Source organism: Battus philenor, unplaced genomic scaffold (assembly GCF_028537555.1).
Source record: "Battus philenor isolate CCGP_79_NKW_IND1 unplaced genomic scaffold, ilBatPhil1.0.hap1 SCAF_17, whole genome shotgun sequence".
In the NCBI taxonomy this organism is placed as follows: Eukaryota; Metazoa; Arthropoda; class Insecta; order Lepidoptera; family Papilionidae; genus Battus; species Battus philenor.
Window position 1 is genome coordinate 5,871,124 of NW_027181679.1, and position 17,506 is coordinate 5,888,629.

Here is a 17,506-nt window from a genome sequence, read left to right on the forward strand (position 1 = left end):
TTTTACAGAGTGATCACTTTGTACAGGATGATTGGATATAGTCATAAAAGCACAAAGGTTTTTGCTGACTAATGGGCTATACATTTTTAAAGCTTTTATATTATTAATCAATCACTCTGTACAAAACGTTTAATATTTGTTGTATTATCGAAGCACTCATTTCTTAATTGTGATTACCTATAAGATTGTGAGTTTGCTGTACCACGGCAGAACGCAGCGAAATAGAATTAGTGGCGGCACTTCGCGGCGGCGGGAAATGGCTCGGGAAATTACTTTTCCATATTTGAATAAATGGGCCACGGAAATAAACACACGCGGGATATTGTCTTCTGTGGAACAATCTCCCGAGATTACAGAGCATCTATAAGGACGGATATCGAAATATTTTAACAAAATTTCTATATTTAAATATCAATTTTGTCGCATTTGACGATGTTGCAATGTGTTTATATGATAAAATGTTTTGAGTGTTCATTTATTTCCCAGCCCTACATAGTATTTTTCTAGTAGGAACTGTAATGGCGGCAAAGAAGATAGCGCGAATTACGTATGGCATTCGCGTAATGTCGATCGCAAAAAGGCAAAGCAATATTAAAATACCGACCGGCGATCGATATTCACAGAGTAAGTCACTCGTCATGGCAGCGGCGGCGTTTAAATTTAAAAATACAATTTACCGAGGAATTCCCTGCTTTGAATAACATTAAGTGTAAACAATAAAGAGCCAGTGAGCGTATCGGCCGCGACAGGCGACGGAAGTGCCAGATAAACAATCTTTTTTAGATAAAACACTAAAAAACAGTCCATAAATCTGTACCGAGGCGGTCGCTCCATCCAGAGCTGTCAAACTGGGAGTTGCAATCGAATGTACGGAATTACACGAATATATTTATATTATAATCGTATGAGATTCAATAAATATAAATCTAAATAATTTACAGTACTTTATATAAAAAATTGTATGATGAGTTACTTTGTTAGGTTTAGTAATTTAAAGCAACAAAATATTTTAAGCTTTATAAATGATAACTGTACATAGTTGTTCGTAGTTTCCACGCTAGGGTAAAGAGGTGTCTACATGTACTTAATACATAGTTACATGTAAACGTGTGAATTAGTTTAATTTTGTGAAAATCACGTTACAAATTTCAGTTTTGATTAACATTTCGAATATTATATTAACTAACAAATTTATAATGTATAAATTTAAATTTTTGTATATTTTTTATTGTATATTTGCTTAATGCAGTTTATCATATTTACAGATATTAACACAAATAACTTGGTCTTGTATCCTCTCTCTATTAATTTAGTTACCCATGATGTTTAATATAACTAAATGTTCGTCACGTTAATACCTAAGATTTTACGTCTAATTAGTTCAGAAAATACAGTAATTACTGAGCTGCCAAGCGAGAACACGGTAAACTTTGAACACTATTGGTACTCTACAGATATAGATAGACCTACAATAGCTACGCTGTCACTTAAAAGTCATCAGCGAAAAAACTTCCGAAAGCATATCGAAATTGTTATTTACATAATAACAAAAGAGGCATGTAACGGTCAAAATGATATTTGAATTATGTCTAGTGCGATTATCCGGTGATATTCCTCGCGGATAATTTATACGTGTTGTATAATAAGTGCTATAATACGTAAGTACCAACAGTCCGTTACCGAGTTGACGGCCTAAAAGGTTTTTTCTAAACATTCAAACCTTTGCACTAATTAAAAAAGCTTGAAACATCCGGCCTGTTAGATTATACAAAATCGATTGCATACTGATTTAAAATTCAATTTAATATTCTCTATTAGCTCGGGTCTAAGGTTAAAATATTTCGTTTCCTGCGATTTAGGGTAAACGTATGGCGTTTGTCTTTGCCAATGATTGTTTTTTTAGCACTAATTTTGAATAAATGTAACATTTAAAAGCAAATTTGATGGGTCTATGGCATACGTAGCCGCAATTATGTTTTTTTCATTTTAGGGTGATATTGACGCAGAGCTCCCGAGTGCTCTGTTTTAAATTGAGCGCGCTCGGGACGTCACTTCCGGTACCAATAATTTATTTCTCTCGGCCTCCGTCATGTGGCGGGATGGCGCGAGATACGACATTTATCCACATTTAAATTTGGAACGATTTCTAAGAACATTATGATTGTGACATATTCTCCTTGCGCTTTGGTGGAGATTTGAGCAAACACGTAACGTTGCGTTTATCAATGATAATTATGTGTTTTCATTAAATAATTTAGGAATTTTATACCTAATAAAATTCACAACTTTAAAATTAATAAGCGCCATTACATTAGAGGTAAAATGTTTGATCTTTTGAACCATTGTAAATTTGTTTCAAAACAAACAGTAGGAAAAAAAAGATCCATAAAGGACGAACATATTGGAATGAATGACTGTCTGCGGGCGACATTGTTGTGACAGCGATATCTCAGGGCCACCGTTGCGAAGGACAATCTGCGCCCACAGCGTCCGGCTCTGCCCGCTCCCTCCAGCCTACTGCCTCCGATAACATTATGTTGATACAACTATTTAAACAATGTTTTACATTTTTTTTTGTTAAAGGCATTGGCATAAAAATGTTTGTTCTAGATCTAAATATCAAGCGTTAGTTATAAAATAAATAAAACATATTTTTAAACATTATTTAAAGATTGTACGAGTATTTATTGTTGATATTAACTTTATGTGTACTAAATACAACGCTTTCTACCAGTTTTATTGGAATTTTTTTACATTTATTTTTCAACCCGTGTAATGTTGCAAAGATTTGTCGTTAGAGGTCTTAAAGTTATTACCATTTTGAAAAACGAGGGAGTTGTTATTTATCGCAAAAGTATTTTTTCTGTTAAATACAAAATTATACTAAGTATTAATTAGTGCGTATATAGTTTCAAAAATTCGTGTAAAACATGCGTACAAAAATATTGATAATATGGCTTTCCACCTCGGCTTGCGGCTCTAACTTCAGCACAGTGTAAGTCAGTTACTGTCTTTAGACATACGTCAAACGAAACCAGGGAATGATTAAAACCCTCTTAATAACGGGTAATGAATGCCCCATCAAATATTTGTTTTTGCGGGGGATTCCTACAATGAGCGTAGGGAGTACTGCAAATAAGGCAATTAATTGAATTCGGCACTTTAGAGGTGCCGCCGGCGGTCTTTGTCGGCACCTCGCTTCGCGGACTCCTTTAATAGTAATACGATATCCATTGTGTAAATTCACAAGGATTATTAAAGTTTGCCGGATTCGCGAAAAATCACTTCAACTGATATTCCCATAGCCTTAGTGATGTTTCCGAGCCGTCAAGGTGCGAACACACCTGCGTTAACATAAAGCTTAATTTTTTTTTAAAAGGTTAATTTGATACTTATATAGCCCTATTGAGTTTATTAAGACCTCATTAAGGTACGTTTCTAAATGGAACCGATTATAAACACGTATTCCAAGTTAACGGGTGCCTTTAACTAGAGGCAACTCACCTCTTACTGGTCCTATGAAAAATCTATGGGGGAGGCTTATGTCCAGCAGTGAACAAAGTTGAAATGATGATGAGTTCAGTGTGATTCTAATTTCTATGATTTTATACCCTTCTAGCATTTTTCTCAAGAAGTGCAAGTAATCACAAAATAATTATCTATAACTAAATAAGAATAAATTCATAGAAAGTTAAGTTTTTATTGTAATATTCTATGTAGATAAAGTTTTTATAAATTTTTACATAAACCTGTCATAATATTGCCAAATATAATTACATCGCATAAATATTATGTAATAATGTTTGTGGATTGTAATCATGGCCTACAATACTCGCAGTTCAATGAAAAAACAAATAGTTTACTGTGTCACTGATAAATAATTATCTGTAATGCAGCATTCTAAGTTCCAGGAACGCTCTAAATCATCCGGTTGCAATAATTAAATATAAAACGAGTGTAGGACGATTTCAAGTCACATTTTCATTCATAATTAACAGTATAATAAATACATACAACTTCACGATAACAAACTTCAATGCGAGCGCTGATAAGGACATTTAATTAAATGAAATTGAAACACTAATGTATACTTCGTATCTTTATATGTTTATTACTATGGTAGCAAACATATCGTTCAATATCCTTCTGTCTTAAGACAAAGGTCTACGACCAATGAAACTGAAACATGAAACAAACGTCTCTCACTTCGAGCCTCATTAGCAAGGTTACAATCGCACATCGAGTCATAAAAATGTCAATACTCTGGATTTTACTACGTCATTTAATGTGGAATGAGAAAATCTATATATGAACGAAAATAACCTATATATCCTATCATATTGGCGAATAGAAGTTACAGTGGAGTGGGCACATAGCGCACAGAATAAATGGCCGCTAGAGCTCAGAGATTCGGGAGTGAAGACCACAAACCGGCAAAGAAAGCCTCATCCGACGACTTGAACAGACCGCTTCCGATTGATCATATTGAATCTATGGGAAAGGTATGTCAGTGACAGTGAGTGCTGATGATGATCATGTTATTGCCTGACGGATTTAATAATAATCATTTGTTTTTAGTCCTATCTATATAAAATGCGAAACGTAATGCGCAATATAATGTAGAAACGTGGTCATTACTTGAAACGAAAATAAATCGGCAGCGATAAAATCAAATTTGAATATTAAAGTCCTTTGTGACTGTCTGACCCTTACCCTTGGTATAAATTGGATCGTCGACAATCGAATCACATTTAGGATCCGAATCAAGGCCACCTGAAGTAGGTGAATGAGGAAAACTGATTGTATAACCACTCGGGCTCCGCGAGTGTACTTGTTAGGGGCTTATTGAAGGACAAGGGCCCCTCAGTGTTGAGCTTATGTTCACAATGTAAACGCATACGGCGACGCGCCCTTTGCTCTTTTCGTGTGCCAACCCTCAAGTTCTATTTCTTTACTTACCTGCTTTCTTTGGGTTAAGTGTGTATTATGTTGATGCGTCCCAACAATAGTATGTTAGCGTGATCCTTCTCGTGTCATATTTAGATACCATTGATAGAAAAGTTTTTACTGCGTTAACAATAAAGAGTATTATTTATTCACATGTAATTAAATGAACATTATTTATAAGTAAGCAAATCTCAAGTTTTGTTAATCAATTCATAAATTGAAGTGTTAGCTGTCGTATATTATCAATATATTTTTTAATTCAATCGATTATATTCTTTGCTTCATCAATTTCCTATCCCATTCACATCCTTTGTTCCGAATTTCGTAATTCGAAATTTGAAAAGGTCGCGCACGTGCGCCGGAGTGTATATCGGGTTGCAACGGAAGCTCGTCGGTTGACGCACAATAGCCGCCGGAAGTGGCCGCTCGAAGCGACACCTATCTTTCCATCGATATCTTAGAAAGCTCGATATTTTCCCCGACAACACTTCAACCGCTGTGCGGCATTGATTTCTCTGTTTGGCGTGTGCCTTGTTAAGTGTTAATAGGTAAGAATTTTTGCCGTGTTATTTACATTGGCTATAAAAAGTTGTCCAATTGGATGCATTACGATGTAAGGATATCTGGTTACATTGCAATAGGGCGGGGCTTCTGAGCTTGTCGATAAATCACAGTAGGGCAGGATATCGGGCGTCGCCGAGTTTATCGCTTCAGATTAAAGGTGTCGCGTCACTAAATGGAAATAAATTATTATGATTGGTGGTACACAGGCCACCTGCCGGCGCGGTTCGTAAACGTTCGCTAATAAGGATGGGTCCTGTCGTGATTTACATATGATATGCAAGGGTATAACGACGCGTTACGGTTCATTATGCGCTTATTAATGTGAGCAAGATATTTCTGACTTTATTAGTGCACGATTAACGGGTTTCCATTTTTATTTAAACTCGTTTACTTCTTATAAATAGCTACATACTTTTTATAGTTATTGGTTAAACCAGTAATAAGATACATTAAATCATTTTAAAACCACAGTTTTTATCAGGACAAACTAGAGATTTCAAGATTAAGTTAACATATTTCATAAGTAACTAATATTTATTGAATTAAAGTAGAAAGGGCGAAGAATCAGAAAATAAGGAGTACAGTATTAATAGTTTTAACGTACTAAAACTGTGGTATTTCAAAATAAAATTTAAAAAATATATAGTATGTAGTATGAATTCTATAGCTTTAGTTTATGTATTGAGCAACCAACGGCCTGATTTAACACTGAATTTAATAGATTATAATATATTTTATCTTAATATAAACAAACTTGAAAATATTAACTCTTTGAATTCAAACGATTTTGTTCCTTTTGATTTTATTCTCCAATTAAATATTAATATAATGCTTAGAGATATAAGTCTGTCTGTATATATCTAAGCATTCGCCGAAAACAGTGTGGCACTTTGAAAGTTTCATGTATAGGACTTGGCTTGAAGTCTCATATATATGGATGATAAAATGTATACATCAAACATTGTTAAATTTTATTTTAAAAGAGCAACTGTTGATTTCGAGCTTACTACTTATAATATTAAAATAATTGACGATTGACGAAAGTGCGTGTAAATGCCTATTCAAATAAATATATTTTGGATGTTGAATATAGTATCGATCTTCTTATAATGCATCAATTAAACTGTTAGATCCGTCGCGGGAGGTGATGTCCTCACGCGACCACCGTGTTTCGGCCATGAAACCCGCGGTTCGTTTTGTAATTTCGCAAAGCTGTTCCGAGCCGCACGTCCGGCGATTAGTCGACGACTGCGCAACGAGGATGCACCGCGCGAACGAACGCCTTGCGACAGCGCGGATGCCTCCGAATTGCACCAATGCAGTGTGTATACGCCTTATTAATATGAGCAATTGCAAAATATTGAATACGCCGTGTGTTCTGTGCGTTAACCTTCGAGCGTTCGGCCCAGTTGCATTCGTTGGAAACGCTCGAGTTGGCCCGAGGTCGTGAAAATTTACGATACTACACCGCGGCTGAAAGTTGTTGCAGCCGTACCCTTAATTATGTCTATGATACTTTAAATACCCACCATCGAGCGTTTAGGGTGTTTGTCTTAGTACTTTGGTGTTATAAATAAAAAAATTTTCTACTGCTTTTCTATAAAAATTTAGCGCGCAGAACAAATGGTCGCTGTGGCCTTAAAATTTTATAGATGAGACCAAAGAACGGTAAGCGCAGCGTAAAACGTTCACCCACGAGGTGGACAGACGACCTCGTCGACATCGTCAGAAGACGCTGGATGAAGGCCGCTTCAAGCCGGTGTTATTGGAAATAAACGGGGGAAGCTATGTCTAGCATTAGAGGGTCTACGGTTGAAACAATGATGATGAAATATACAATGTTATATAGACATTTTTAGTGGGACACTGGTCTGCTCTTAGAGAGAGAGCCAAGGAGGGTTTTGCAGAAATGTTCCACAGTTGATACTTTAGTACACATACATAATCGTATGGTATTTTGTAAAATAAGTCACATTATCATTTTATATTTACGAATTTTTCTTTCGGTATCTTTTCTGATCAACCGGTAACCTGATCAAGTTACCGAGTAGTGGTTGAATTAGTACATGTGTGAACAGCATTTAGGTGTCAGTCACTCACCTCTCCATACAATCAAAGGGTCCAGCTCAGTGGAGTCCCTGGAGCGTGAGCTCGGGTGTAAAAACATATTTTAACCAGAATCCAGGTCTCCCATATTTGTTCGCACATGCACCACTTGCACTTAGTCAGTTTACTGACATCACTCGAATTTTAAAACATGAGCTTAACTTACGGAAATTTGATTTTTATATTGCAATGTTTAATCGAGAACCAAAGTTTTATCGAGTTTATATAGTAGAAGAATCGTAAGATAGAACAAGCGAGGCTTTAAAGAGCAAGCACAACGTGATTGTGCCTGAAGACTGACTGTTGAATGACTCGCCGCTACGAAGACCGGCCGAGCGTGAGGGCAGTTGGTAGGGGCTCACGTTCAAAGTGTGAGCTAATGCGATAAATTGCTGTTTTATGTATTAGTATTACAATTATCTCCAGCATGTAAACTTTGACATTTATATCTTTATTTGCGGAACTTAATGATTTTCGGCTACTTGTAGACTGTCGAGTATAAATAACATTGACTCATTTTGTTGATAACATTATATGCATTAGAAAATTGAACTTAATGCAATTAATATTTTTTATTAAAACCGAAATGTTTTGTTATGCTTACTAATAGTAACAATTATACTTTCAATGTAAAAGGTAAAGTACATATTAAAATTGAATTAAAATGTCACGTAATTAGCAAGTAACATGCACAAATTAAAAACCTTTTTCCCGATTGAGTATTTTGTTGGAATTTCTGATATTACGAGGGTGTCTTATAAGGGAATTTGCTAGATTCGGGTTTCTGGCAAATTGGACTCTTCTGACATTCTTCTACGTACATAAGTTATCATGATATATAAATGAATAAATGGATTTCATGATAAATATTACAATATGTTACGATGTGTTAGGTAAACGTAGATGACACTGATGAAGTTGTGGCTCGGGCATAAGACGCCGATGGCAAATATTCTATGTGCGGAAAGAGAGCGGAAAAATGGCGCCAAGGTCACATTGCGCCAGACGTTCAGCCGACTGGAAAACTCATGTGTGGACTGTTCGTATGATTCGCTAGATGACTGACAAAATGATTACAGTAAGAATATAAAGAGCAATTCAGTAAGTTACGTAAATATTATAATTAGAAAAACAAATATATTATTTCCTGTGATCACATTTTGATACGATACTTTTTTCGTTACTGTTACTTAAATGTAAATACATTTTAATATTCGAAGTACATTTTTTTTCAAGCATTGCTCGATTTTTGATTGGTCTGTGGACAATAATTTTTTTTTGAAAATGTCGAGCAATGGGTATAAAAACTAAAATCAACAATAATGTCCATACTATAGCAGATTCAACGAGCGAATGCGAGAAAGGATTTTCGCAGATGAACTTCATAATGACTCCTTAATAGCTTCTTCTTAAGTGAGACCAATTTCATCGGTATTGATGAAGTTCAACGTTCACCACAAAATACATATGACCCTTTAAAAGATGAGGATTCATTACTTATAAATTATCACTCGATACATCGATCCATGGCAGATCAAAAAAGTAAAGTATGTGAACAATAACAGATTTATAATGAAAATTTAGAGACTGCTAAAACTTATTTACAAGAAAATTTAGCCTAAATAAACTGACACGAAATTTATTTTTTATGGTATTCGCACCTTAAAATAACTCACTATTTTATTTTTTATTTTTGCAATTATTATTTTTTGTAATAATTATTGCGTTTTTAAACAATAAAAATTAATTAACTTAATATTTACACACAAATATAGTATATAATAATTCTGCATATATCTAATATCTGCTAACTACGCTAGCAAGGTTGTACTAAACAGTATATAGATAAGAATAATTTTTCTATGACACCAATTTGTCCAATAATTCTTACTCCGGAAGTGAAGATATTGATATACCTGACTCAAACTAGAAAAGAAATCTAGGGACCTTTTTTAACAAATATTATTAGATTTGTATATTGATACGCTTCGCAGACCGGATGTAACGTTTATTTGAATAAATTTTTGACCTTATGGACTGGATATTTTAATTTAGAAAAAAGATCATATGCACACCATCATTTGATAGATAATAGCAGCCTTGCGTGTATAAATATATTTGACTTATATTCTATTCCTTCTTAAATACATTCCATTACTTTTATTAGTCTTATATAAAGCTATAAGTTGGCTATATATAAAAGGTTTCGACCTACAAATACACGATTTCCGCAGTTTTCAACATTGTTATATTTAATTAGCACTCGTTTAAGGTAATTTGTAAAACTATTTATTCAAAAAGATTTCTTTTATTTAAGATGAGTTAATCAAGAGCTCATCTAAAAAAAAACTTTTTTAGTATTATAAAATTTAGGATCAGTACAAAACGTAATATAAATGAGTATAATTTAAAAATAGTCATAGTAACGTGAAACTTACATACACATGTTTTGAAACACTCTTTTTTAAACATCAAATTCAGAAGTTTTCCCAAAATTAAGTGTCAGTCTATGTACGGACATCAAAGTATTATATTTAATCTGTACAAGGAATTGGGCTCATAGCAGCTAGGAATTAATTCAATCCGCGACGGAATTAGAATCTTGGTACGATTTTGTCATCGATAACATATATTAGAATGATGGACGCAGAACACGGCTTGGAGGTGTAAATTAGTTGTAGAGATGTCCACTAGACCACCCGGGCTAACGACGTGCAAGGGGCACCACGTCTCTTTCAGTTATTTATTATTTCAGTGGCAACGTACGGGTTACAGTCAAAACACGGCTCGCTATGATTTACAACGCAATAAACGCGCTTTATATCTAATGGAAATGGAGCTTTTATATGTGATATTGTGCAGCATCCCTGCGATTGTAAAATTTGATTCATTATTCTCACTTCTAGGTGTACTGTGTTGTAACAAATCATGGAATCGTTCGCGTCTTATGTTCTTTTTATGGTTTTTAATTAGTATCTTTTGAAATAGCTTCTCTCTTACACTAAGCACACAACAAAAAGTTACGATGTTTGACGTTAAGTAAAGAAAGTTTATGGATAATAAAAAGTGTATTTTAACCCTTAAAATTACTGTAAATGTAATTTCATTTTACATTGAATACTTATAAAATTGTCATGACTCACCGGTCTTAATAAAACTATCAAACCATTTACATTCCAACGAGGGAATTATAGCTTAATAAAGTCTAATCAAAGCTATTAGAGTAAATAACTGGTCAAGTTTATAACAATTACGTGCCACATAGAATATAACTGTATGAAACCATTTGCAATAAACGGGCCACCATGATAAATTCTACTCTAATTTTATAAGTAAAAAATAATACTGTACACTTTAATATCATCATCATCATTACGTTCGCATTTAGTGGGAAGACGCCCACAATTGGACACAGGAATTCTCTACAGATTATCAATAGGACCAAATGTAATGTATATAGTGTAGTGTCTTCCGAAGACTTTAACATAGTCTTCTATCTACCTTGTGTGGAAGTTGCGTGACGTTCTATGCTGCGCTTGTGAGAACGTTGTCTCCACTCAAGAACCTTATGTCCTACCCACAGCCTTTTCATTTTGTCAATCAGCTTAGTTCTGTCGGTTACTTAATTTCGTCTATGAATACCTTCCTTTCTGATCTAGTAAAAAAATAACCCAACATTTCGTTACGTTTTTTTATATTAAACTCTAATGCTAATAAAGTAAGGTAATACGTTTAATTGTCATATCTTAAATTCCTATTTCAGACGATTATTCGAATATAACATGCGTTTTTTAAAATATAAACTTTACAATGCTTTTAAATTTTTATCGATATTGCTTAAGATGCCAACGATAATGATATCAGGCAATAAAACTTAATGCAAAAGCTTTGTCAAGAGATTATTAGATACAAAATCATGGTGGGCCGAGTCGTTTCTTCGTATATTTCTCTTAGATAGTATTGCTCGATTGTGCGTAATCAATATTAATTCAGTCGCAGGACGTCTGTAGTAGATGATAGGCCTCCTCCATAGATATCCAATAGGACCTGTTGGAGATGGCTAGCTTTCAGCGTCTTGTGATGACCTTAACGTGGTCGTATGTTCGTGTTCTAGACAGACGTCTAATGCTGCGTTTGCCAGTCAGTGAACTATAAAACATTAACACCCCGGCGGCCATCTGTTCTATGCGCTATTTGGTCTATTCTCTACAACTTTTACTTGCCAATCTGCTGGGCTATGTCGAATACTTTTGTTCATACAGTTCTCTTCATTGTTGATTCGAGTTCGTAGAGAAATTACAGTACAGCCCCCTTAATGTATTGTTGAGCGCCCGCGAGCTTACTAATGAAGCTTGTAAACGAGAGACCACGTTGCTTTTGTGAAGAGAACATACGTAAAATTCTACATTTGGGCAGGATCACGAATTTCACGGGCGCCAACAGAAGAGTTCGTTTTATAGCGTCGATACCATTAACTGCTGCTCGTAACTGGAACGTAATTGTTGGGTTATCGTGACTAGTAGTTTAATGAGACTGGCTTTACCGCTTTGCTGATAACGCCCCGACTCACTTATCTTTATGAGTTGATAGCGACAGTTAACAGATTATGCAATGGGGATTATGTTTAGATCAGTACGATATATATTAACATCTTTTCTTCGTCGCCATGGAAGGCGAAAGCTGTATGCTTTCAAACGTTCTAGAATTTTCTTGAAGCTTTTAATGACTTCTGAAATTTGATGCTGGATGCCATGAACTCAGTGTTTATAACACTTTTATCCAGGAGCTCAAGATCAAGCAACGCCTCTAACTGTTCACTATAAAAATTTGAAATTTTTTCGCCATTTTATGATAAAGAAAGACGACGCTATGAAGAGATTTGTGTTCTTGTCTGAATGTAATAGTTTATAATCTATAGGACTTTAAGATGTATGGGTAAAATAAAAGTATACACGGATTTTCCCTGAATCAGTCTGAATTCACGAAAAGTCTCTTTGTAAGAAAGATATCAGAAGACAGTAACAATAGCCGCGCGAACTCTATCGCAGTAACCAAGAACTTTTCGATAAACTCTTACCGTAGTGGCCATGTTTGTTTATTACTTATATATTGTTTAATCTAATAACATTTTGTACAAAGAAGTTTATTTTCAAGTAATTTTGCGTAATACGTTTTTACTAATGATCGTTTTCAAGAAGAGCTTTAATTTCATTTCCTTTTATTCTTACATTAAGAAAACCAGATAGATATATTGTATAGTTTAAAAAACATAAAAATAACCATATATTAATGTAGTATCATTTTAATAATTATAATCTGACTTACCTGTTTGTAATTTTTCTTACTCTTACTTACGCATTGCTTCATAGCCGCATGGAGTAGTCTTGGAAAAATAAAATCAGTAATGTACATACTTGTATTGTAAGTACTTACCGGTATTGTTGTTATTGTAGTGGTGCGCCGGCGGTGGGATGTAGTCTGACAGCTCGGGCAGGCACACGTTGCTTTCGTACATGTTCGGCGGCACGTTCGCGAGCAACGAACGTTCTTTTTCCACATCTGCAAAGAGCTTCTTTGTCAGTATCACAACTTAGCATACTTCCATATACAGACTAACAAAAACATTTATGAGAGTGAACATAAAACCGGTTTGATCTTGTTGAAGGCTCTTCCCAGGTTGTGCTAAAGGATGCCAATATAAGGGAGTTTCATTTGATTTTTGCTTCTATTGGATTTCCTGCAATTTTTTCTTGACGTACACAAGTACTAGCTACACATAATCATAAGAATTAAATGATATATCCAGGTAATTAAATTGAAAGTAGCTGGCGAAGAGATAGGCGAATTGTTCTGATAAATTTAAGGTAATTTGATATAAAAAAGGTACATACAGTTGTTCAGGTTGTATTTGTGTTAAACCAACCATCTAACCTAATAGAAAAACATCAAAATTTTTAATGATTTTTAAACTGTTACAGTGGGAAATATAAATAAAAAATTCTTAAAATCTAACTGGTTTTTTACTCTTATGAAGTAAATTCGACAGAGTGGATCATGTTAGCATATAATAAATGTTATGGAGAACCAACGTGGTTTTTTCAACGTACCTTTCTGTAGAATTTCGAGATGTTCCCACAAAATGTCACCCATGAAGGCGGGTGCTCTCGCCACGAACTCGTCCCGACCCATGGCACAAATGTCCTTGCCTTGGGCTCGGGCGAACTGCTGTAAGGCTACACCTTCCAGGGAGAATTCACGGGCCGCCCACCGCAACCAGGCTGCTACTGCAGCTTCGCTCCATTGACGTGGATCTGATTGAAAATCACATATTCAAACTTAACACACACATATATATATATATATATATATGTATATATATATTTAAATTAGCGTAGTTTAGGGGCCGGGGAATAATCTACTAATTAATGCTGGATGATAATAAATTACATTTTTTTTCGTTTTCAACTCAAAGCTCAATCTATTAGCATTCTTTAGGATTAGGTTTAAAAAATTGTGCATTGAATCAAGTAAAAACTTAAGTATAAATTAATATAAAACCATAAGTAAGAGAGGTATTAAATTATTTGAAAGATTTTACGAATATTATATAATAATATGGAGCAGCGAAGTCAACCCTCTAACCTAATTTCTCTATTTCGCAATCAACTGACACACAAACACATTAACGTTTCAAACTTCGAACCCCTTTTCAAAGAGGAATCGAATCCTTGGAAGCAATAAAACGCTGGAGTGAGGCAACGTGAACAATTAGCCCGATATTTCCCAACACAGGAACTTGCCTCACGCCGACCGGAAGCTCTCCGACCTTGCCGCCGAATGCGCGTACCTCCCTACGAATGAACTCGATAAAAGTGATTTCTAATTGTGAGTACATCACTGCTTGCTTTAAATTGTCGGACGCTTTGATTGTTTTTCTTCAATATCCCGTTTACGAAGCTTCGTCGAAAAAATTCTGTTGGTTCGTACTTGCTCCACTGTGTTTTTGAATGCTGGGATCGCAGTTATAGATTTCTTTCATGACCTCTTAGTGTTTTATGATCCTTTAAGAATGTTAAAGCGACTTATTTAGTTTTATACGGAAATTATAGAATATTAACACAATTAAAATATAGTTTCTATCACATCGAGCTCTTCTGAATTACTTCTCATGGCATAACAAATAAATTAAAAGTGGCGAAAGGACATACTTTTTTCAATGGTATTGACAGTTTTATACTAAAAACCTACGTAGGTACTGCGTAGTTTATATGTATGTTCAACCGTTGTTTCTATGTAAATAGTAAATATTTAAACTTAATCATAACTAAAGATCTCTTAGTTATCTTAGTTATGTATATTTTATACAACAGTAGTTATTCTTCTTAATTCCCAACATTACAAGATGAATACAGTCTCCCTTTTGTTGTTTTTAGTTTAAAAAATGTATCGGATACCAAATTTATTTTTCTTCCGTATCCGCAAAGGGAGCTCCGCCGTTCAAGTCTTACGGATACCGATTGATTAAACAATATTAGGAGCATGCTTCGGGATGTTTATTTAGAATCAATATTACATGATCATGAAAAGCTTTTTAATAATGCCGATGGAACAACACATAAATATTTATCAAGTATAAATTTCAGTCGTCATTTCAGCCATAAGATGTTTATAGCTCTACATAGGTCTGCCCTATATATTTCTGATAAGATAATTTAGGTGGCCGCCAGCATCCAAAGCCTTCCGACGACCTTAATAAGGTCAACTGTTCACCTTGTGTATGGATGTTCTACACTGTGCTTACCAGCCCGTGGTCTCCATAGAACCTTGAGGTCCCAGTGGCCGGTCTGCGCAGTATGTGGCCTGGTCATTGCCACTTCAATTTGATTTGACGATTTATTTTTGCATTACAAGCAGTAAACAACATCCGGCTTTTAATGCTGATATGCGGAGAAGAGCCGGCCAGATAGTCAACGGTTGCTCTTTTTAAACAGAATTTAACAGTGTTGGATGTATACATTATAAAATCATCTATGAGTCAACAAACCAAGATCCACACATTTCGATTAACACTCTTCCTGAGTCGGTCTTATAGAGAAATCCCGAATATATCTCTTTACATGGTACATTGATCGATAATGAAATAAATATTTGATATAGAAAGGTAATTTAAAAAATTACACTTTCTATTGTTTTTTTTTTAAATTTAATTGCTACTTTCGAGAAGTTAGTTGATATACTGTCGGTCGTAGGTTGCTACAAATTGCAGTGGAGATCGTAACTTACGTTTTTCCCGGAGCGAAAAAGCCGACGAGAGCGAAGCTAATAATAAATAATTAGTTTAATTACAGCTTTCAGTCAGTGGCCGCCTTCGGGACACGTCGGGTAATGTCTGCGGGCCCCGGTAGCGCGTGGCTCAATCCACTGTGTCCATTTTTAAACTCGATACGACCTCATAAATATATGCATACAGCATTTAACATTTTTAGTTTAAACAAACAGAAAACTTATTATTGTCAATACCCAACTGTGTCCTTAAAAGTTTCGACACTAAAGAACTGTGAGTATTTTATTGATTCGCATAGAATAGATTTATAATATAAACCTAACAAGGAGTTACTAGAATCTGTTGTAAATTATTCATAAATGTTAGAGTCGTGTAATATTGTTAATTAATTTATTAATCAAACATACAATTTTATTACAAGTACCGTAAATCTAATGCAATACTGTAGTTATTAACTAAAATAAATATCAAAGAATACATATTACATTACTTTATATCGCAATATTTAAACATGCGACCTACATTTTTTTTATTAATTTTTAATTGCATATCAATACATACAATTAAAAATGTACTTATTTAACTTAAAAGAACTTAATCGAAGTTTTCCAAATTTATTGATATTTTTTTTAGATATAATCTTAATGTTGACACTTGACAATTGAAATTATTTTTTGAAAGAATGCTTTGGGATAAGTTCGAATTAAGAATATAATACTTTATTAATGTACACGACTAAATATAGCTTTTAACATCGGAAAACAATAATAACTAAATCTCAGATTTTACGAATTCGTATTATTCTGTCGGCAGCTACTAATTTGAATCGCGTGATTGGAAGTAACGGCCCTAGTGGTTTGGGTCGGGCCGAACGGTCACATGCAATTATGTTTCGTGCTAATGTTACATATAACTTTTTGTTAACAGATTGTTTTACAAGCCAAAATGTTACACATTATTTGTAATTACATTTAATTTCTGTATTTCGATGTCAGATGTTACTACTGTTTGGTTTTCGATCACGCACGCGCACATGCTCTGCCAAAGGGCTTTCTGTTCAATGTTTGTCAAGTCAAATTTATACAAGGAACGCAAACAAACATGTCAAAACACGTCCTTGCTTGTTCATATGCGAACCTGTCGTATAACTATCGTTCTTCGAGCTATATATTCACACCTCTAAGGCCTCTCTCTACACCTATAACCAATCAATCTATATAAATAATATTTCTATTTAAAAGATTTAAAAAAAAATATGGGTATAAAGAGGAAACTGCTTTTGCCAGAGGAAATAACAAACATTAGCTAAGAGGTTTGACGCGACGTGGATGCAAATGGAAACATGGACCAACGTAACAGTAGCGAGTAAGCGGAGGCATAAAACTTTTAGCTCTCGCTTCTTTATCTTCATCTGATTGATTTTTAATCTTCTCATGGGCAATAAAGCATTTCACTGGTTTACGTAGCATCTTAAAAACAGATCAAATGTTGTCGGAAACAATATATGAGACGAATTTTAATTTGTATCTCTTCTTGGATGACTTACAAATTTTTGTTTGTATTCTTCGAAACTAATCTGTACTAAAAAATCTTGAATAAATTACT

The 17,506-nt window shown here is 34.6% G+C and overlaps 1 protein-coding gene across 4 annotated transcripts in view; it reads right to left on the reverse strand.

The window, feature by feature from the left end:
* pnt (pointed) overlaps positions 1-17,506 on the reverse strand; it is a 177,420-nt gene that overhangs the window by 28,982 nt on the left and 130,932 nt on the right. For all 4 annotated transcript variants that reach the window (XM_068763072.1, XM_068763071.1, XM_068763075.1 and 1 more), the window contains 2 exons: positions 13,725-13,928; positions 13,051-13,176 (listed from right to left, as the gene is read on the reverse strand). In XM_068763072.1, the coding sequence (XP_068619173.1) occupies positions 13,051-13,176; positions 13,725-13,928 (330 nt within the window). The remainder of the gene's footprint in view (positions 1-13,050; positions 13,177-13,724; positions 13,929-17,506) is intronic.